Below are 22,739 nucleotides of genomic sequence, written 5' to 3' on the forward strand. Positions count from 1 at the left end.
GGTTAAAAATCGGGACGTCCGGTCACCTTACTTTAACTCCATTTCCAGGGACACACTGCTTTGGTGGGGGGTGGGGGGTGGGGGGAGGGTGTCCATGAAGGGTTTTAATGGCATTGTACCAGCTCAGACCAGGCCGGATTTGAGTCTGAAAGCAGTTAAAACTGCCTGCAGGTGGGCTGTCGGGAGCAGCCTGGGGGCGGGAGGAGGGTGTTCTGAGGTAAATTGGCACCAACGAGGCCTGATGGGGCAGCAGGAAAGGCCTGTCTGCTGAGGGAGTGGGACACGGTGGTGAGTGGGCTTTCCTGTTTCCCTCCCTTCTGGTTGTGCAAAGTGAGGGGAACTGTCCCCAAGGGGCCAGGACTCAGGGCCGCCCCAGGTTGGTGCCGCTGCTCTGCGTCAGGGCGCCCGAAGGACATGGCGTGGCGCCGGGCGGCCCCCTGGCCTCCGGAGGGAGAATCCGGCCTTTCCGGGCTGCGGCGGCTGCCGCGGGTGGGCCTCAGGAGCCGCCCCTCCCCACACCACGTGGCGCTCCCAGCTGAGAACGCTTTGGGGCGGCCGCGTCCCGTTCCTTTGCTGATAAAAATGAGCGGCGCCTCGGAGTGCGGCCAGCCGAGTCCCGCCGATTCCCGCGGGAAAGGGGGCGCCTTGGCGCGCAGCCAGGTCCCGGCAGGCGCTGCGCCGGCCCGCGCGCTCCTCACCCTCGGGCCAAGTGCGCACGCGCGCTCCTCCGCGCGCCAAACCTCACAACTGGACCGACCCACCGCGTGACCCAACGTTCACGACACCCTCCCCAGGGAGACAGCCCTGGGCTTCCGCAGAGACCGACCGACCGGACGGCGGACGGTTGGACGGTTGGCGGGGACCCCACCCAGGCGGGCTCCAGAGGATGACTGGCGTCCAGTGCGGCCGGGACCAGGGGCAGGGCGCCCCGGGACCCCTCAGAGGCGCTGCGAGCAGTGAGGGCGGCCTGGCCAACCGTCTGGCATCGGAAGCTGAACGCTCCTGAGGCCGCGCACGATGCCGCCCGTCGGGGCCACCGTATCCCTCCGGGAGCTGGCCAACCTGGCCATCGGCACCCCCGAGGTGGGGGCCGTCAACTTCAACGCGCTCCACACGCTCCTCGTGGCCCTGCTCAAGAACCTCAACATACAGGACCTCCGGGTGGACTACCACCAGCCGCTGTCGCCCGAGCGGAAGCTCTCGGATACCCTTCGGGTGTGGCCCGGCACCCCGCTGCCGTCAGCCAGCAGCCCGCAGGTCTCTGTGTCTAAAGAGAAAGAGAAGCGAAAGGCCAGCCTGCCCAGGGTCCCGTCCATGGTGCTGGAGAGCCAGATGAAGGGCCTGGGCGGGCAGGTCCAGGACCTGGACCGGCAGGTCCAGGACCTGGGCGGGCAGGTCCAGGGCCTGGGTGGGCAGGTCCAGGTCCTGGACCGGCAGCTCAAGAACATGGACAACCAGCTGCAGGGCGTGCTGTCCCACATCCAGTACTTCACCTCCCTGGTCTCGGGCCCGGAGGTGGAGACCTCGGAGTGGCTGGAAGAGCAGGCGAAGGCCTATGTCTTGGCCGAGGGGGTGGGTGCTGAGAGGAGCGCGTCCACCGAGCCGGGCGCCTTCATCACAGAGGAGGGCGCACCCACCACCCAGAAGGGCGCGCCCACCACCCAGAAGGGCGCGCCCATCACCCAGAAGGACGCGCCCACCACCCAGAAGGGCGCGCCCACCACCCAGAAGGACGCGCCCACCACCCAAAAGGACGCGCCCACCACCCAGAGGGGCGCGCCCACCACCCAGAGGGGCGCGCCTACCACCGAGGGGGGCGCGCCCACCACCGAGGGGGGCGCGCCCATCACCGAGGGGGGCGTGCTCATGACGGAGGAGGGTGTGCTCATGACAGAGGAGGGCGTGCTCATCACCGAGGAGGGAGCGCCCATCACCGAGGAGGGAGCGCCCATCACTCAGGAGGGCGCGCTAGGCGCGTTCAAGACTGAGGAGGGTGTGCTCATGACGAAGGAGGGCGTGCTCCTGACTGAAGAGGGCGCGCCCATCACGGAGAGGGGGGCGCCCATCACGGAGAGGGGCGCGCCCATTAGCGAGGGGGGCGTGCCCATCAGCGAGAGGGGCGCGCCCACCACCCAGAGGAGCGCGCCCATCAGCGAGAGGGGCGCGCCCACCACCCAGAGGAGCGCGCCCATCAGCGAGAGGGGCGCGCCCACCACCCAGAGGGGCGCGCCCATCAGCGAGAGGGGCGTGCCCACCACCCAGAGGGGCGCGCCCATCAGCGAGAGGGGCGTGCCCACCACCCAGAGGGGCGCGCCCATCAGCGAGAGGGTCTTGCTTCCGAAGGCCAAGCCCGTGCCTGGGACGGGCAAGGCGGTGCCCGACATGGGCAAGGGGAAGCCGGAGACAGCAAAGTCTCCGATGGGGATGGCCATGCCCATGCCGAGGTTGGTCTCGCCTGCTCCGGGGGTGGCACCGCCCATTCCGGGGATGGCCATGCCTGCGCCTGAGATGGGCAAGCTGATGCCCGAGAAGATGCGGGCGTTAGTGAAATGGTGGAAGGAAGGTCCGCAGGTGAGAGCAAACCGGGCTCCTCCACTCCGCCCTCCATCTCAGGCTGAACTGGACCCCAAAGGCGCCCATGACCACCATCTGGGGGAGGGGGGGAGGAGCGGGAGGAGGAAGGGACGTGGCCAGGCCTCCGTGAAGCCCCGCCCATGTGGCCCCGCACGCCTTGCAGGTCATGGAGATGCTCCGGAACGTCATGGAGGAAATGAAAATCTTGAAGGAAGCCCAGGAGAAGGCACATGTGGCCACAGAGTTCGATCCGATGGTGAGGGCGGCGGGGACCCCACCCCATCTCTTGCCCCGTTTCCAGGGAGGCTCAACCACAGCTCATCAGACACCCAAGGACCCTGAAGCCACCTAGAGGGAAGATGGTGTGGCTCAGTGGATAGAGCTGAACCCGGACTGAAGGATCCCGGGTTCAATTCCTGTCAAGGGCAGGTACCTCGGTGTGTCTTTCTCACATCGACGCTTCTCTCCCTCTCCCACTTTCTAAAAATCAATGAAGAGAAACAATCCTTGAAAGAAATAAGGTGGTGGGATTTGAGAGACAAAGCTCAGTTCTAGAAAAGGGGGAGCAACGCTTCCACTTGGGGCAAGCCTGCAGGTCCCCCGCCCGTGCTGCCACAGCAGCTCCAGGCAGGGCTCCTGTCCACCCTGAGGCCTCCAGAGGGGACCAGGCTGACCTCTGACCCGCCCAGGACAGGCCAGGGCAGGGAGGGCTCAGAGGTGGCAGCTGGGGAGGCCCAGGTCCGCAGGGGACTCCCGCCCAGCCTTGAGACACCCCATCAGTGCTCATTTTTGTTGTGGGAAGCTTTGCTTTTTAAAAATAGTATTTAATAATTTTTTAAAAATATATATATTTTTATTGATTACAGAGAGGAATGGAGAGAAACATCAATGATGAGAAAGAATCATTAATCAGCTGCTTCCTGCACGCCCCACACCAGTAATCCAAAATAGAACTGTGACCTTCTAGTTCATAGGATGACGCTCAACCACCGAGCCACGCTGGCTGGAAAGCTTTGCTTTTGCTTTTTGTTAATCCTCACCCCAGGATATTTTTCCATTGATAAATATATATATATATATATATTAGGAAGAGTGGAAGAAAATGGGAAAGACAGAGAAAAACATCAATGTGTTTGAGAAAAACACATCAATTGCTTGCCTCCTGCATGAGCCCCTACCAGGGCCAGGGCAGGGGAGGAGCCAACAACCCAGGCATGTGCCCTTGACCAGAATCGAACCCAGGACCCTTAGCTCCACAGGCCAGCGCTCTATCAGCTGAGCCAAACGGGCCAGGACAAAAGCTTTGCTTTTGAAAGTGTGGTGTGTTTAAAAAAAAAAAAAAAAAAAGTGTGGTATGTTTATGGTTTTAGGGTTTTGGTGTTTAGAGAAAAGACTTCTTATTTACTCTTAGGATCTTAGATGATGGAGGTTTGCAGAAGTTACAAGTTTCAGCAATTTGCTTTTATTTATTTAAAATATTTTTTTAAAATTTGATTTCAGAGAGGAAGGGAGAGAAAGAAACATCAATGATGAGAGACAATCATTGATTGGCTGCCTCCTGCACGCCCCCTATTGTGCCCCACCGGCACGGCCAGGGTGAACCTGAGAGGGGGCAGTGAAGGATGGAGAAAAGACAGACAAGAGAAAAAGTTGGGTCTGGGTAGGACACTGTCCTCTCTAATGGAGAGACAGCGCCATGGCCTGCAAGCCAAGTCTTCATTTTTTAGCCAGATTCTAGGAGGCAAAGTAAGGGCGTGGTCATAATGTTCTCATGGGTTTCGGATCCACTCAACTACATGCAGCTGACCCAGCTTTGTTTACTTGCTGCACCTCCGGCAGCCCACATCACTCAGCCACGTGGGCTCACAAGGTTCGGACCATAAGGTCAAGCTCACAGCCACAGCCTCTGGATGTAATTGTGCTGGGAGGGCTCTGCCCTCCAACAGGGACCTGCACGTGGCTTTCTCATTAGTCCGTGCCCTCTCATTAGTCTGAGGCTTGGACTTGTCCAGACGCTGTAGCCGCTCTCCACACCCTACTGGGGATTGAGCCCATAACCCGGGCATGTGTCCTTGGTGGGGACCCAGTCTGGGACCCTTCAGTCCACAGGCCGATGCTCTATCCACTGAGCCACACCAGGTAGGGCGAATGGCAATTTGCTTTTATTTTTATTTATTTTTTAAAATATATTTTATTGATTTTGTACAGAGAGGAAGGGAGAGAGATAGAGAGTTAGAAACATCGATGAGAGAGAGTCATCTATCAGCTGCCTCTTGCACACCCCCCACTGGGGAAATGCCTGCAACCAAGGTACATGCCCTTGACCGGAATTGAACCCCGGACCCTTCAGTCCCCAAGCCGACGCTCTATCCACTGAGCCAAACCGGTCCCGGCGGCAATTTGCTTTTAAACAACATAGCCACTCAGCCACCCTGGAAGTACTCCCTACCCTCCCCCTTGGGGGGCAGTGTCTCCTCAGTGGTTTGCCCACAGGCTCCCATCCAGCATTAGCATTGGCTCCTGGCACATCTGTCTCTACTCCCTCTACGTCCTGTTCTTATTGGCTTACCCCCTCTGACCTCTGCTCCTCTGTGATCCACACACCTTGCTCCTCTCCCCTGCGAGGATGTGTGTGGGGGGGGCGGGGTGGGGGGGGGGGCAAGAGCACCTGCTTTGACCGCCACCTCTGCACTCTCCTTCCAGGCGCTCCTGAATCGGGTGGAGGAAGTAGAGAAGATAGTAAAAAACCGGGAGGTATTCCTGGTAAGGTCCACCAGTTCTGCAAAGGGCCCCTCCAGGGCGTGGGGGAGGAGGGGTCCCCATAGCCTGGCTCCGACTCTCGGGCGCCCCCAGACCTCCGCCCCTGATGTCTGTGTGTCTGCGAGCTGGGACGATGTGTACGCCCTCTGCCTCTTGGGCACCGCCCCTGGCCTGAAGGGGATCCTTTCCATGGCTGCCCACTGCTCCCTGGGGCCCACAGGGCATAGGGAGCCAGCTGCCTAGGGCCCAGGGTTCTCCTGAGACCGCAGGGGATCTGGCTGGGGGCTGTGCATCAGCATGCCCATGTGCTCTGTGCCCTCAGGAACCCTTCAGTCGGAAGATGTCTCTGCTGCCCCCTGGAGAGGAAGTCACCATGGTCACCTGGGAGGAGCTGGAGCAGGCGATTACTGATGGCTGGAAGGCCTCCCAGGTGGTGCCCATGTGGGCAGGGGCTGGGCAGTGGGCTCTGTGGCTCCCCGCTCTCTCCCTTTTTATATATGCATGTTTGTTATATATGTTTGTATGTATGTATGTATGTATTTTTAGAGGGAAAGGGAGAGGGGTAGAGAGAAACATCATCAATTGGCTGCCTCCTGATGCCCCATTTTGGGAATTGAGCCTGAAGCCCGAGCATGTGCCCTGACTGGGAATCCATCCTGTGACCTCTTGGCTCCTGGGTTGATGCTCAATCGCTGAGCCACACTCTTAAATATATCTTTTCTAATAAAAGAGAAACATGCAAATTGATCATATCTCCGCTATGGCCCACAGCCATGCCCACCAGCCAATCAAGAGCTAACATGCAAATTAACCCAACCAAGATGGCGGTTAATTTGCATATCCAGGCCCAGAGCAAAGACTGAAAACAGCGTAGAAGGAAGCCAAGCACTGCAGAAGGGAGCGAAGCTGCAGAGAAGCAAACGGGGTGGCAGAGACCACAGCAGGAAGCCCTGTTGCAGGAATCTTCCTACAATGGGCCTCTAGTATTGTGTGTGTGTGTGTGTGTGTGTGTGTGTGTATATATATATATATATATGAATTGAATTTTAGAGAATGAGGAAGGGAGAGATAGAAGCATCCATAACTGCCTCCTGATGCCCCCTAGTGGTAATTGAGCCTGAAACCTGGGCATGTGCCCTGACTGGGAATCGATCCTGCAAACACTTGGCCCTTGGGTCAATGCTCAACCAACTGTGCCACACCGGCCAGCTCTCTCTTTTTACTGTCGCACCGTGTTCCATCCTGTGGATGATCGTAATTTATTTCCGTCTCCTGCTACTTTCCAGTTTTATAACCAGGTGCTCCGTGTGGCATTCACACTCGTGCACACACCCAGGGCTCATTCCCGGAGGTGGCAGTGCATGTGTGACTTGGCTGGCTTTGGGCCAGGTGCCTGGCGTGGTGTGGCTCCAGGTTAGAGCCCTGTGGGCTCACACGGCCCCACCAGCACTGCCTCCAGGTGGCCAGGGCTGGGAGCGCGGCCAGCCGGCCGGATGGACACTGGCACCTGGCTTATTTCTGCGGCATTCCCGGGCTCTTCTCCAGGCTGCCCTGAAATGCCCGGGTCCCGTTCAATTCGTGGGCAAAGGTGACAACCGCCCCCGGAAACAAAACCTCTTTAGGGCCCCTTGCTGATGGTGACCTTTACCCTCAGGGAAACTCCCAGAGGAGCCAGCCTGTTCTGAGATGGCACACGATAAGCAGCTTGTGTTCGAACCCCCAACCTCGCTTCTCTGAACAGAATGGGCATTTGCTAATGGCCTTTGGGGCAAGGATCCGCTGTCTCCCCCACCACCCCTGTTTTTGTTTTTGTTTTTGTTTCTTTGGTTTTTTTAATCCTCACTCAATGTTTTCCATTGATTCTAGAAAGAGAGGGATGGAGAGGGAGAGAGAGAGAAAAGTTGAGGTGAGAGAAACAACCGGTTGCTATGCATGGGCCCCAACTGGGGACCGAACCTGCAACCTGGGCATGTGCTCCGACCGGAAATCGAACCTGAGACTGACCACTGAGCGGCACGAGGCAGGGCTCAGCTGTCCTTTTGGTCTTGACATCTCCCTCCTCTTGGCTTTGTGCATCCGGGTTCCTCACAATGGGTTCTAGGGATATGCAGACCCACCCAAGGCCAATATCGGGAACCCTTGGGCGCCACCAAGTGGCCATCTGAGGTGCAACAAATGCTGACTGGGTACAGAAGACACCCTGCTGGTCCCCAAGACTGTTTTCTGAATTCTGGGCCCACATTTAGAGGAAAGCTCCATCAGAAAGCCCTGGGAGAGGAGCCTGAGACAGAGGAGTGGCTTCTGCTTTCGCTACTTAAAATATATATTTTTAGATTTTTCAATGACAGTTGCCATGCAATATGCGTTTCAGGTGTACCACAGTGACTAGAGCCAGTGGTTCTCAGCCTTTCTAATGCCGCGACCCTTAATCCAGCTCTTCATGTGGTGGTGACTCCCAACCATAAAATTATTTTCATTGCTACTTCATAACTAATTTTGCTATTGTTAAGAATTGTAATGTAAAATATCTGTGTTTCCTGATGGTCTCGGGTGAGCCTGCTAGCGGTTCTCAACCTGTGGGTCGTGACGTTTATAGTTACTAGACATTTATATATCGCTGTTTAAAGGGCAAGCTGTTTGCCCTAGCCAGTTTGGCTCAGTGGATAGAGTGTCGATCGGTGGACTATAGGGTCCTGAGTTCGATTCCAGTCAAGGGCACAGGCCTGGGTTGTGGGCTTGATCCCTGGTGGAGGCTGTGCAGGAGGCAGCCAATCAATGATTGATGTTTCTATCGCTCTCTCCCTCTTCCTTCCTGTCTGGAGTCAATAAAAATATACTTTAAAAACCCTATATAATAAAAGGCTAATATGCAAATTGTCCCCTCAACTGGGAGTTCGACCAGGGGGCAGAGTTGGCTGGCCAACTGTCTGCGGCCCCTCCCCCAGGCCAGCCCCGCCTGATAGGCCCCAATTAGGGCGCACCAGCTTGGCCCCACTTGTGCACGAATTCGTGCACAGGCCTGTAGTAAATAAATTACTCATGCTCTTTTTTTTTCCTTCTTAAAAAAAACAACATTTTATTGATTTTTTACAGAGAGGGAGAAGTTAGAAACATCGATGAGAGCGAAACATTGATCAGCTGCCTGCTGCACACTCCCCCACTGGGCATATGCCTGCAACGAAGGTACATGCCCTTGACTGAAATTGGACCCAGGACCCTTGAGTTCACAGGCTGACGCTCTATCCACTGAGCCAAATCAGCTAGGGCAATGCTCTTTGTCTTTAAAAAATATATATATTTTTTATTGACTTCAGAGAGGAAGGGAGGAGAGAGAAACATCAATGATGAGAGAGAATCATTGATTGGCTGCCTCCTACTGGGGATCAAGCCTGCAACCAGGACATGTACCCTTCCAGAATTGAACCCGGGACCCTTCAGACTGCAGGCCAACACTCTATCCACGGAGCCACACCGGCTAGGGCGTACTCATGCGCTTTATTTGTAACCTCTGAGAGAGTTAGCATGGAACCCTTATCTTTATTAGACCGAGGTATGTGACCTGACCGGGAATCAAACCAGAGACCTTTCAGTGCACTGGACGGTGCTCCAACCAACGGAGTCACACTGGCCAGAGCTCCCCATCTCTTGTAAGGAATGTTATATATTGTGACACCGTCTGCAACTGTACAGATTCTCAACCATCTGGAGACCTTATCCTTCAAGAGTGTCCGGTTCTGCCTGGCTGGTGTGGCTCAGTTTGTCGGAGTGTCCTCATGGGTTTGAGTCCTGGTCAGGGCATCCATGGGAGAGGAGTCAACCAATTGATCTCTCTCTCTCTCTCTCATCAATAAACATATCCACACATCCTTGGTTGAGGATTTAAAAAAAAAAAAAAGTGACAAATGCTCTTGGTGTCCAGCTTAGTTTGGGGGCCCAGAGGGTCTTCTCCCCTCAAGGGCCGTAGGCTATCCTACTCAGACACCCCCGGTTCCCTCCCCTCCAAGCCTTATGCTGTTCTTACTCGTGGCCTCTGCTTGCTTCCTTCCTCTTCGACCAGGGCATAGACACCACGCCAGCCATCCTTAAGCGCAAAGTGAAACCGACCGTGTCAAGTACCGCCCCCACTGGGTATCCGGGCGCCGACCAGGCTCCGGACTTGGCTGGCGGCCTTGGCCCAGAGCTGGGACCCAGCGGACTGAGACAGCCCTCTGACAGAGAACTACACCACCCGCCTTCGCCCCAATTAAGAGAAGCCAATCGCCACAGGCCCAGGGAGTGGCCCAGCTTCACACGTCTGAGAAGAATCAAGCGAGACGCACATCCTGGCCCGGCTCCACAGGACCTACCCAGAGACCGGCACCATCTCATGCCCCCGGATGCTCGCGGCGGGATGACCCCCATCCCGGGCCAAGTCATGTACGAAAGGCCCGACCAACTTGGGCCGGGGCCGCCTGGCCTGGACCAGCTTGGGTTTCAGCCTCCTAGCGTTTACCCATATGGCTTCCCCTTCAGCACGGGCCAGCTGGGTATGATGCCACCTGGAATGGAGGAGCAGGTGTTGGTTCAGCACGATATGGTGCCAATGTGGGTACCTGGCATGGGTCAGCAAGGATTGGAACTACCTAGTAGGGCACAGCCTATTGTGATTCCACCGAGTACACCGCAGTACGATATGAGATTTCCCGGCCCAGACCAACGTGCCATGGAGCGGCCTGCAATGGACGAGAGACCCGTGGGTGTGAGACCCGTGGGCATGCATCAGCCGGGGTTTCCAACCTCTGACATGGACCAACAAATACTGGTTCCATCTTTTAAAGACCATGAAGGTTTTGTACAGCCCAGCTTGGAGCCACCTGTCTTCATGCAGCCTGCCGCACCGCAATTTGATGTGCTCCCTCTCGGAGCAATTCGGCCTGGCTTGGTCCCACTTGGAATGGACCAGCCTGGTTTAGTGCCACCTGGTGCAGGTCAGCCTGGTTTAGTCCAACCTGGAATGGATCAGCCTGGTTTAGTCTCCCCTGGTGCAGGTCAGCCTAGTTTGGTGCCACCTGGTGAAGGTCAGCCTGCTTTAGTCCCACCTGGTGAAGGTCAGCCTGGTTTGGTGCCCCCTGGTGAAGGTCAACCTGCTTTAGTCCCACCTGGTGAAGGTCAGCCTGGTTTAGTGCCACCTGGTGAAGGTCAGCCTGGTTTGGTCCCACCTGGTGCAGGTCAGCCTGGTTTAGTTCAACCTGGTGCAGGCCAGCCTGGTTTTTTCCCACCTGTTGCAGGTCAGCCTATTTTTTTCCCACCTGGTGCAGGTCAGCCTGGTTTTTTCCCACCTGGTGCAGGTCAGCCTGGTTTGGTACAGACTGGTAAATATCCACCCGGTTTTGTACAGCCAGGTGCATATCCATATAGTTTCGTTCAACCTGGCGTCTATCCACATGGTTTGGTCCAGCCTGGTGCATATCCACAGGGTTTCATGCGGCCTGATGTGGCAGGTCAGCCTGGTTTAGTCCCACCTGGTACAGGCCAACCTGGTGCAGATCAGCCTGATTTTGTCCAACCTGGAATGGATCAGCGTGGTTCAGTCCAACCTGGCGAAGGTCAGCCTGGTGTGGTCCAACCTGGAGTTGATCAGCGTGACTTGGTGCAGCCAGGGGTGTATCCCCCCGGTTTTGTACAGCCAGGGGCGTATCCCCCCGGATTGGTTCAACCTGGTGCCTACCCACCACGTGATTGGATGCAGGCTAGGGTCTATCCTCGTGCTTTGGTCCAGTCCAGTGCATATCCACGTGGTTTACTACAGCCGGAATTTGATCAGCAAGGTTTAGTCCCACCCGGTGCAGCTCAGGAAGTGCAACCTGGAGTAGATCAGCCTGGTCTGAGGCAGCCTGGTGCTGATCAAGTACCACCAGGCGCACAGCCTCAAGGCTTTCCACCCCAATATCAGCATGGCGTGGCACCTCCTGGCAGAGATCAACGTATCCGGGCATCACCACACCTATCCAGGCAAGGTTGGACGTCGCCTGGTACGGACCAAGAGGGTTTGGCACCTACAGACACATATCCACGAGGCATAGTCCCGCGTGGCCCAATACCATTAATCACCGGCGTATCTGCACGCCCAGATCAGCAGCATTGGCCATCACCTGACCTGGATCACGCGGGTGCAGACTACCGTGACCAAGCCTCCTTTCTCCAAGACCCACGCGGCCTGTATCCTGGCCCTTACGGCCCAAGGTACCCAGGCATGGATCAGCATGTCCAAGCACGTTTGGACCCACACAAAGGCAGGCCTCATACTCCGACCACCCTGGGTCCAGAGCAGAGCGTGGACTCCGACAGCGCATCCTTGCAAGTCTCACGAGAACCGAGTTATATCGAGCCTCAGAGACACGATTCGCTGGAGAATGTGGCTCCGAGCTTCCCCATCGCCATTGAGACCTTCCGCCTGATGGGCGAGCTCGTCAGCCTCTACTCAGAGCTCAAGGAGAACATGAAGACCCTGGACACGGAGAAGGCGGGCGAGAGCGACCTGGAGAAGATCCAGTACCTGCTCGCCCTGATGGGTGGGTGCCGCTCACGGGCGGAGAGGCCACGGTGGGCTCTATCCTCTGTGTGTGTGTGTGTGTGTGTGTGTGTGTGTGTATGTGTGTGTGTGTCCCTGGCCTCGCCTCTGGCAGCCGGTCGTCTGCCCGAACCCCCGGAAACAGAATGTCTGTTTTTGGCCATCCCGGGCTCTCTCTTTATAATATCACCTGAGGGCCATGCAGAATCATCCACTTAGACATTAATTGCGTGCAAACGTTTCATTAGCTCACCTCTCATGCCTTGGCAGGGCCAGACCCAATGATTTCTCAGGCCTCGTGTGGCCCGCGGGCCGGACATTCCCCACCCCTGTCCCGGAGCCTTCGGGGTCCGAGAGATGGAAGTAAGCCATTGGCAGGAAGGCACCGCAGAAGAGGAATGAGGCAGGGCATGCCTCTGTCAGGCTCCCTGGAGAGCAGCTAGGGAAATGCTGGGCGAGGGAGAATAATGAAGATTTTGGAGGTGGGTGGAAACTATGGGCCAGTGGCCCCAAAGCCCTATGGGATGTTAAGCCTTCGGTGGGTTTTTTATGGGCTGCGGACACTCTTGTCTCGTGTCTTCCCCTCCCCACCCCCCACCTCCAGTCCTGTGGGAGGAGGGGAGGGGAGGACTGGAAGTGGAGATTAGACGCCCTCTGGGGATCGAAGCCTTCGGCCTCTGAGCGCCCATTTCCCACAGTCCAAAGGACCATCCCGCCGGACCTGCAGGAGCAGCTGAAGTCCATCAAGACCCTGACCAAAGAGGTTCGGCAGGAGAAAGCAAAGGTGAGTGAGGGCGGACCTGCTGTCTGGCCTGGGCGCCAGCGACCTCCCCCGCCCCCGCCCCCCATTTGCCCGTTGATGGACCAGTCACCCCGGGTGGAACTGCTATCTCGCTGCCTCCCGCACGCCCCTCAGGCGGGAAGTGCAGCTCGGACCTTGGCGGGTCCTTTCCCGATGGGAAAGCTGCGGCCTGGGCCGCAGGGGGCAGTCTCTCTGGCTCGGCCCTTTCTGATGAGGGCATCAACCACGGGGCGGCCTGGGGCCCAGTGCGGGCTGACGGGCCGTGGCCAGGGCTGCGGGTCTCCAGTTATTTTTGTTGTTGTTGTTCTCACCCAAGGATATTTTTCCATTGATTTCTACAGTAGATAGAGTGGAAGGGAGAAGGCGAGACAGAGAGGGAGAAATATCCATGTGAGAGACACATCGATGGATTGCCTCCCACACTCGCCCCAACTGGGGCCAGGGAACTGAGGTGCATGCCCTTGACGGGAATTGAACCTGCACCCTTCAGTCCGCGGCCTGACACTCTATCCACTGAGCCAAACCAACTAGGGGCCTTAGTGGTATAAATATATATATATATATATATATATATATATATATATATATATATATTCCTCATTAGAGGATATTTTCCCATTGAATTTTAGAGAGAGCGGAAGAGAGGGGGAGAGGCAGAGAGAGCAGCATCCATGTGAGAGAGACACATCAGTTGGTTGCCTCCCGCATGTGCCCCGACCTGAACCAGGGATCAAGCCCTTGACGGGAATCAAACCCGGGACCCTTCCGTCCGCAGGCTGATGCTCTATCCACTGAGCCACACTGGCCAGGGCGTTAGTTGTCTTCTTACTGAAGATTGTCTACATCATGGGATGGAGAGAGGGAGGGAGGTCAGGAAGAAACCTCGGCTTTTGTCAGCAGGTTGGATTAGGGTCGGGTGGGGGGAGGGGCTCGCTCAGGCCCAGCACTGCAGGGAGCAGAGCTGGCTGCTGACCTGCCTCTCCCGTTGGCTTGTAGCTGGACAAGTTGCAGAGGTTCCTGGAGGGCGAAGGGCAGACAGAAATGGGGGGGGAGGTGGCCACTGGCCCGCTGGGCTTGCAGCTGGGTCTCCTCAGGTAAGTGGACTGCCCTGCCCCCCTTCCTGTCCCCCCCGCCCCCCCAGCTCCCAGCCACCAGGGAGGTGGGAGCAGGCTTTGGTTGGCCCACACCCTCTCTGGCCTGGGGCATGTCTGCTCTTCTGACTGCCCTCATCTAGTTCAAGTTGCTGGTGGGAGTTTCCCAAGTTCCTGAAACAGCTCAACACTAGGACAACTTGAAGTACTACCTCCACACCCGCCGCCCCCCAAAAAGGCTCCTTAGACTCTGTCCCCAGGGGGAGCTGGAAGGGAATGCTCTCTGCAGGCCAGGCCTCGCCTGCCACGGCGCGCTGGGCACCCCCTCTGGCAAGGCAGGGCCGTGGGCTCCCAGCCCGAGCTGGGCCCAGGCCCCGGTCCACCCCCTCCATCCCTGACTCAGTGCTGGGCCGGCGCTCAGTGCTGGGCCGGCGGTGAGCTAGCCGGTGAGCCCGGCATCCGCTGTGCCGCAGGGTCAGCGTGAACGACATCGAGAAGGAGCTGGCGGAGCTGAGGGAGAGCCAGGAGCAGGGCAAGGTCTACATGGAGCACTCGGTCTCCGAGGCCTCCCTCTACCTGCAGGAGCAGGTGAGGTGGCCACGCTCTGGGCACAGGGACCGGGCTGCCCCCTCCACGCCTCCTGCGTGCGTGGGGGCGGGGGCCAGGCCTCGCTCACTCCCCTGCACCTGCCTTCTCGCCCGCACCCAGCTGGACAAGCTCAGGACGATCATCGAGAACATGCTGGCCTCGTCGTCTACACTGCTGACCATGAGCATGTCCCCGAAGAGGGCCTCGGTCAGCATGCCACCCGGCCAGATTGACCCCAAGGCCACCTGCCCGGCCTGTAGCCTGGACCTGAGCCACCAGGTCAGCACGCTGGTGCAGCGCTATGAGCAGCTGCAGCACATGGTCACCAGCCTGGCCGCCTCACGGCCCTCCAAGAAGGCCAAGCTGCAGAGACAGGTGACTGCACCCCTGGGCAGCCGCCGTGAAGGGGGAGTGAGCCACGGGGTCCCTCGGCTTAGTCTTCCAGGAGGGAGCCCACCGCGGCCCCGTGCCTTCCACAGGAGTGCGGGGGAGGGGGGCGTGGGCTGGGGAGGCTCAGCTGGCTGTGGGTGGAGCAGGGCACAGCTTCAGGAAGCACCCACTCTCCCTCCCAGACCCCTCCCTCTTCCCTCCAGAGGGCAGGCTTGCTGGTGGGCGGGGACTGCCGTGAGGCCCTGCATCTTGCCTCTCGGGTCCTGGGCTTTGGAGACGCTGTAGCCCCCACGCTGCCTCTCGGGGGCCGCTCGCCACTCTGAGCCTCGATCGCCCCACTGGCCGACCAGGTCCCCGAGGAGGCAGGGCTGAGGCTCCTGTCCCCTGGCAGGGGTGGGGGGAGGGAGGGATGGTCACAGAGACCGCGTAGGGAGCCTCCCACTGTCCGAGGAACATTGTGGAGACAACTAACGGGTTGGAGGCTGGCCGATGTGCTGGTGGTGGTGTTTTTTTTTTGTTTTTGTTTTTAAAATATATTTTTATTGATTTTTTACAGAGAAGAAGGGAGAGAGATAGCCAGAAACGTCGATGACAGAGAAACATCAACCAGCTGCCTCCTGCACACCCCCCACCGAGCATGTGCCCGCAACCAAGGCACATGCCCCTGACCGGAATCAAACCTGGGACCTTTCAGTCCTCAGACTAACGCTCTACCACTGAGCCAAACCGGTTTCAGCTTTTGTTTTTGTTTTTAATAGATTTGTACTGATGTGTTGATTTCAGAGAGGAAGGGAGAGGGAGAGAGAGAAACATCCATGATGAGAATCACTGATCGGCTGCCTCCTGCATGCCCCACACTGGGGATCAGGCCCGCTATCTGGTATGTGCCCTGACTGGGAATCAAACTGTGACCTCCTGGGTCATAGGTCAATGTTCAGCCACTGAGCCATGCCGGCTGGGCTGGGTGAGGTTTTAAGGGTCAACTTATGGGGGGCGAGGGGACGGCCCTGGGGAGCCCCGGCCATCCCAGTGAGCGGCCCCGGCCCACCGCCGCAGGACGAGGAGCTGCTGGGCCACGTGCAGAGCGCCATCCTGCAGGTGCAGGGCGACTGCGAGAAGCTCAACAGCGTCACCGGCAACCTCATCGAGGACCACCGGCAAAAGCAGAAGGACATCGACGTGAGCGCTGGGGGCGGGGCGGGATCCAGCCACCCTTGCCCTTCCGTCCCTCGCTCCTCATTCTCATTCTCCCTTCGCCTCCAGGTGCTGTACCAGGGTCTGGAGAAGCTGGAGAAGGAAAAGGCCAACAGGGGGCACCTGGAGATGGAGATTGAAGTGGTAAGGGCCAGGCCAGGGGCCCTCCTGCCTGGGAGGCCAGGAGCAGAGGAAGCCGGGGCGGGCGAGGGGGGGGCGTGTAGGCTCAGCGTCAGGGTGACTGCTCAGGGGGCCCGCCGCGGCCCTCTCCCACTGGGCGGCCTCCTCCTCTCTCCGGGCAGAAGGCGGACAAGAGCGCCCTGGAGGGCAAAGTGAGCCGCATACAGTTCGACGCCACCACGGAGCAGCTGAACCACATGATGCAGGAGCTGGTGGCCAAGATGAGCGGGCAGGAGCAGGACTGGCAGAAGATGCTGGACCAGCTCCTGTCCGAGATGGACAGCAAGGTGAGGGCCGCGAGGCTCCGGGGCCCCTGGACGAGGCCACGGCCGCCTTCTCCGGCCCGCAGAGCCCCCACCCGCCGTCTTAGGGCTCACCAGGTCCCCCTGCCCGCAGCTGGACCGCCTGGAGCTGGACCCCGTGAAGCAGCTGCTGGAGGACCGGTGGAAGTCCCTGCGGCAGCAGCTCAAGGAGCGCTCCCCGCTCTACCAGGCGGACGAGGCGGCCGGCATGCGGCGGTGAGCTCGGCGGGGCTGGAAGGTGGCCGCTGGGCGCCCTGCATGACAGCTCCCACCACTGCGACTGCCCCACACAGGAGGGACGGTGTTTGACGGCTGAGGCCGCCCCATAGGACAGTGGAGAGGGAGGGGATAAGGCTGGGGGGGAGTTCCCAGTCCCCAGAGGTGAGAGCACCCCAGGGGGCCCTGGCCCATGACCGCCTGACCCGCAGCATTTCCGTGACTGACCACCAGGGGGCCCCCGAGGCTTACACAGAGCACCCCTCAGGGACACGTGGGTTAGGACAGGTGGGTGATAGGCATGTCTGGGAGTGGGTGGGTCTGGGGAGCAGGGACAGGACCCGCCGAGCTTCTGGACTGCCTGGAGGCGGGCTCTCCACGCTCCACTCCCCTCGCTCGAGTGTCCCATCCTCCCGTGTCCCCTCCCCACAGACAGCTCCTGGCACATTTCCATTGCCTGTCCTGTGACCGGCCCCTGGAGACAACTGTGACTGGACAGTGAGTGCCCACACCTGGCCGGCCCCTCCCTGCTGCCTCCCTGTGTCCTCTCGTGGGCCCACTCCTGTCTGCCTGGCCTGCTGCCCGCCTGGTCCTCGCCCCACCGCCCGATGGAGGGCTCCCAGGGCAGGAGGCCCGTGGGGAGGAGCAGGGAGGGGACCATGGGATTTCTCATGCTCGACCCTCCTTCCTCTGCCCCACCCAGGGTCCTCCCCACCACGCCCGTGGGGCCCAGCATGCCTGGGCACCGCTCCACCCGCCCCTATACGGTGTTTGAGCTGGAGCAGGTGCGCCAGCAGAGCCGCAAGTACGCAGGGGAGTGTGCGCAGGGGAGTGAGCGTGCACAGGGCTGTGCAGGGGGGCGGGAGGACAGCGATGTGGGCGTCCCTCACCAGGGCTTCTGAGCTGGCACCAGCTCTCCCAGGGCAAGAATGGGGCTGGCAGGAGAGGAGGACCAGAAGCACCTGCCTTCAGAGTGGTGGGGGGGGGCGGCCACCTTCCCGCCTCACCCGTTCCCAGACCCTCGGTGGCGTGGAGGGGCGTGGAGGGGCAGGGGCCACATCACTCAGCGAGAGGTCGCTCAGGCCCACTCCGAGCTCCTGCCCCCTCCCTGCACCTCCCCGCCTCCTGAGGACAGGCTCGGCGGAGGGGGGTCTTCAAACTGCTTAGGAGCCTGGGGGGTTCCGGCGTGCGAGGCCAGGCACCGCCCCGTCCTCGCCCCCCCAGGCTGGCTGGAGGAGCTGGGCTTCTCTCCGTGCGGCTCTCCTGACTGCCCACCCCCGCAGACCTTCCCTGGTGAGCCTGGACGTGGCCGCTCCCGTGGGGGCTGTGGAAAGGGCTCCTGCCCACCTGGTCCCGCTGAGCTGGGGGCGTGGACTCCGGCCTATGCACGGGGTCCGGTCTGTGCGGCCGCCCCACCCTCCTCTCCCCACACCTGCAGCCTCAAGCTGGGCCACTCGGCCTTCCCGCGGGCCGACCTGGCGTCCATGGAGCGGAGCGTGGGGCGACTGCGCACCATGCACTCCCAGATGCTGATGGACATCGAGAAGGTGCAGATGCACTATGGGGGCACGGTCAAGGCCAGCAGCCAGATGATCCACGAGCTGCTGCAGGCCCAGTGCCTGGGCTCCCCCTGCTGCAAGCGGTAGGATGGGGGCAGCCTGAGCCCCTGGGAACGCCTCAGCCCGCCGCTGGGAGAGCCCTGAGGAGGGAGGGGCGTGTGTGTGTGTGTGTGTGTGTGTGTGACTGTATGTGAGTATGAGTGTATGTGTGTGTGTATGTGTGACTGTGTGAGTGTGAGTGTGTGTATGTGTGTGTGTGTATGTGTGTGTGTGTGTGAGTGGATGTGTATGTATGAGTGTATGTGTGTGAATGTGTATGTGTGTGAGTGTGTGTTCGAGTATATGTGTGTGTGTGCATGTGAGTATGTGTGTGAGTGTGTGTTCGAGTATATGTGTGTGTGTGCATGTGAGTATGTGTGTGAGTGTGGTTCTCAGGATGGTTGGCCAGGAGGCTGCTCTGCTCACCTGCCTGTCCGCCCTAGCTCCTGACCTGGCCCCAGAGGCCCTGAAACAGCGGCCGTGCCCCCTGGCAGCTCCAGGTCACCCCGTCCAGTCCCCCGCTATCCCCCTCACAGGGTGTCGGAGATGAGCGCCTTCAGCTTCACCACAGTGTCCCGGCACTGCGGGGGCAGCCACACCCTCACCTACCCCTACCGCCGCACCCGCCTGCAGCACCTGCAGCAGGGGCTGTTCCCCGAGGACGCCCAGATCGCCAGGAAGGTGGGCACTGCCCGAGGACAGGAGGAGAGCCGCATGGCCCCGGGCCCCCGTCCTCTGGAAACCACCGAGGTCACTGGGGATCGAGCCCACAACCTGAGCGTGTGCCCTGACTGGAATCGAACACGGGATCCTTCAGTCCGCAGGCCCATGCACTATCCACTGAGCAACACCAGCTAGGGCGAGGCAGTTTCTTAGTCAGACCCAGTTAACACCTCAGGTTCTTACCCTTGGCCGGGAAAGGAATGCCATCCTGGCCACCCACCACCGGGCCGAGGCCTCCAGCCAGGGCCCTGAGAGCCAAAGCCCCTCCCCTCCTCTCCCTGCCCATCTGCCCGGGGCCCACAAGGGGCTGAGCGCGGTGGGTGCTGGCATCGGGAGGTCCTCGGGCTGTGCCAGGCTGCGTGGAGACAGGGCCAGAGGGAAGCCTCCGGGCCACGTGGTGATGCCCCCCGCCCTCCGCAGCACCACGAAGTGGACATCCTGGGCCTGGATGGACATATTTACAAGGGACGGATGGACACGAGGCTGCCAGGCATCCCCAGCAAAGACAGTGAGTGTCCGGGGGCCCAGGCGGCCCCCAGGACGGCGAGCTCCCAGAAGGCCAGGCGCGTGGACCCAGGCCCCTGGCTGCTGCTCCACCTCCAGCCCCAAACGATCCGTCCCCAAAGCCCGGCTGTTTGCAGGGCAGCCAGCTGTGCAGTCCCCGCAGCCCGCCCCCCCCCCCCCCCGCCCCGGCTCAGTTTGGGTCTGAGAGGGCCCCCCCCCCCCCCCCAGGCGCAGGGAACAACAAGCACAAGATCAAGCCATCGCGCTCCCACACGCTCCGGCAGCTGGACAGCAGCCAGCTGCCCCTGCGGCCTCAGAGCGCCCACATGGCGGCCGGCAGCATCTCAGGTAGCTTCCCTCTGGGGGTCCTCCTGGGCCTGGGCACTGCCCGCCACCCCCTTCCTGCCAATGGCTGGGAGAGGCAGGGAGAGCTGAGGGCTGGGCCTGGGGGGCAGAGAACACATCACCGCTGACCGCAGGGGGCGGGGAGACACGACTCCAGTCTGTGGGGCGGATGCTGCTGTGAAGACCCCATTTCACAGACGAGGAGTCAGACAGGGAAGTAGCCCAAGACTCTGGCTCCAGGCCAAGCCCCCCCCCATGTGCTCACAGCCTGTGGGGGCCATTGAGCCCTCCATCTGCTTCTGCCTGCGAGGCCCTCCTCCTTGCCCCCCACCCCGCTCGGAAGGGTCCCGAGAAATCTCCGGCTGAGGGCCTCCCCAGTGAGGCCACACCCGGGGGCCAGGGAGGCGCGCCAGCCTGGGGCCAGGAGCAGGTCGCTTCCAAGCACCTCCAGCCGTTTCCTCTGTCAGTGATGGGGCGCTGGGCTTGGGCCGCTGGGTGGGACCCTCAGACCTGGCACCTGCAGAAGCTGGAGGTCAGGGCCAGGCCTAGGGCTGCAACGCTGCTGCAGGCCCAGCTCAGGGAGCGGCGGGAGGAGCAGCAGCTGCGGGTGGTCAGGCACTGGCCTGCAGGAGCCGCTCAGCTCCCGGGCGCTTTACACGTGGGAACGATTGAGTCCTCGGGCCAGCGTCAGGGGAGGGGCCCCGCCAGCCTCACCTGCACTGAGGCCTCCGGCCCCGGCCTCAGGCCTCAGCTAGGAAGCAGCAGCGCTGGAAGCCGAGCCCAGGCCTCCGGCCCCAGGTACGAGGCGGGGAGAGGGGGCTCAGAGGTGGACAGAGCGTGTTTGAGGCTGTTTTTTGGGGTACTGCACTCCCTTCTCCCTGGCACCCACTGTCTACGCCAGTCATCGGCAAATCGCAGTTCTCGACCCAAATGCGGCTCTTTGGCTCCTTGAGTGTGGCTCTTCCACAAAATACCACGGCCTGGACGAGTCTGTTTTGAAGAAGTGGCGTTAGAAGAAGTTTAAGTTTTAAAAATGTGGCTCTCCAAAGAAATGTCCATCGTTGTGCTGTGGATATTTGGCTCCGTTGGCTAATGAGTTTGCCGACCACTGGTCTACGCCAAGGGCACCTGAAATGCATGGGAGCAGGGGGAAGGGGAGGCCTGGGCATTCCGGCTCGGGTGTGACTGTGGCCTAAACAGCCCGTTCCCGAGGAACCTAGACCGAAGGGGGCTCTTGGCCCGGAGGCTGGTGTTTCCCCTCGGCGATGAGAAAGGAGCTTTGCTTCGGGGGCCTGTGAGGACTGCACCCGGCCCAGGGCAGGGCCCTCTCCAGCAGGGGGCTGTGGGGCCATGGGGAGCCAGGCAGAGCCCCCCCAAACCCTCCTGTCTTGCAGCTACTTCTCGGCAACACACAGACAGACCGGTCTCCTCGGAGGGGCGCCTCTCCCAGCCGGCCGTGGCCCACCTGCCCAGCCCCGGCGGGATGGCCATGCACAGGGACGTGCCTCCCGGGGAGGGCATGGAGGAGCCCACCCGGGGGCCCAGGACCCCCAATACTCGCTGAGCAGAGCTATAAATAAATGTTTGCAAGAAGCTGGCTCCCCTGTCCTGGCTCAGGAGGTGCAGGCAGAGGGAGGGGCCCGGGCCAGGTGCTCCAGGCGGCAGGCCTCTGGGAGAGGGCGTCTGGCTTAGTGTGAGGATTAGGCCAGGGCCCCCCAGAGGGGGCCGTCGAGGGAGCGGGCGGGTAGGGCTGGACGGGATGCCGCTTTCCCTGCTGTGGCCGGCCTTCCTGTCGGGCACGGTGTCTGGGAGCAAGCTGCACCTTGGAACAAAGGTGAGGGTGGCAGCTGCCCGCTGCTCCCCTGCGCGGCTCGGCAGTGCCAGCTCCTGGCAGAGAGCCCGGAGCACTGCCCAGCCGCCGGGCAGGTTTCTGCCGGAGGGCCTCTGCTTACCCGCGGAGCAGGCGGCTCGGAGCGGGGCTGTGGGCTGGGCCGTTCTTATCCCTTCTCTTCCCAACCCCGAGAGAAAGGGGGTCCCGAGGCCTGCGTCCTGCCCTGAAGCTCCTTGCTCTTCTCCGCTCACCCCCAGGCGCAGGGTCAGTGCCGAGTCCTCAGCTGAAGGCTGGGCGGGCGGGCGGGGTGGGGGGGAAACAGGAGCAGGCTGGGTGCAGCAACCCCACAGGACAAGGCCCCGGGTGTCACCCAGGGACCAGGCAGCGCCCCACCCCAAGACTCTCGAGTCACTGAAGCAGTTCTGTGCCTCAGGTCTGTTCTCATTAGCTCCTCCTCAAAGGTGGGGATCCCCCACCCCCAGTCCCTCTCCACCCCCCATGGGAAAGCAACCTGGGGCGAGGCCTGCTTTAGGGTGTGAGGGGCGGGGTGGCAGCCTCACAGGAAAGTGTGGCAGGAAACCGCCCCGAAAAGGGGTTCTCCCCGTCCCCACCCCTGTGGGCAAGGAGGCGGGGCTGGCGAGGTGTCACGGGAAAGGCAGGGGCTGCCCCTCCTTCCCCACCTGCGGGGCACACTCATCTAAGTAATGAGGGACACTCAGGCTCGGTGGCGGGAGGGCCAGTCCGGCGGGCACCCCCACGCAGCACCCTGCCCCGCAGGCAGTGAGCCAGGCCAGCCTCTGCTCCGCTCCCGCTGGGGCTCCCGTTTCTCTCTGCCTGGACGGTAGGGGCAGCCACAGGGCCAGGCAGCCCTCAGCACAGCCCCCCCCACAGGACACAGGGTGACACCCCCGGGCAGGCAGGCCGGGCCCCGGGGTGAAGTCCCAGCAGGCCCACCCCGGCCGCAGGGGCAGCCCCCAGCCTGGGAACACAGGTGGGCAGCTGCAGGGGTGTGGGGCGGAGCCTCAGGGGTTTCCAACCAGGAAACAAAACCGAAAGGACAAGCCCAGCCTCAAAGGACGGGCCGCGTGGGG

The 22,739-nt window shown here is 60.6% G+C and overlaps 1 protein-coding gene across 1 annotated transcript; it reads left to right on the forward strand.

The window, feature by feature from the left end:
• The first annotated feature begins 912 nt into the window (after positions 1-912).
• QRICH2 (glutamine rich 2) lies at positions 913-22,521 on the forward strand. The gene is made up of 20 exons (XM_084862310.1): positions 913-2,571; positions 2,738-2,830; positions 5,278-5,337; positions 5,657-5,779; positions 9,299-11,885; positions 12,583-12,668; positions 13,683-13,780; positions 14,251-14,365; positions 14,486-14,740; positions 15,812-15,934; positions 16,019-16,093; positions 16,252-16,416; positions 16,526-16,647; positions 17,080-17,145; positions 17,351-17,452; positions 18,086-18,289; positions 18,782-18,926; positions 19,389-19,476; positions 19,701-19,820; positions 21,212-22,521. Exons 1-20 carry the CDS (start codon positions 1,018-1,020, stop codon positions 21,379-21,381), a joined length of 6,351 nt encoding a protein of 2,116 aa, XP_084718436.1. The 5' UTR covers positions 913-1,017; the 3' UTR covers positions 21,382-22,521.
• The last annotated feature ends 218 nt before the right edge of the window (positions 22,522-22,739 follow it).

The sequence above is a fragment of the Pipistrellus hanaki genome (assembly GCF_964339955.1).
Source record: "Pipistrellus hanaki genome assembly, chromosome: 16".
Classification (NCBI taxonomy): Eukaryota; Metazoa; Chordata; class Mammalia; order Chiroptera; family Vespertilionidae; genus Pipistrellus; species Pipistrellus hanaki.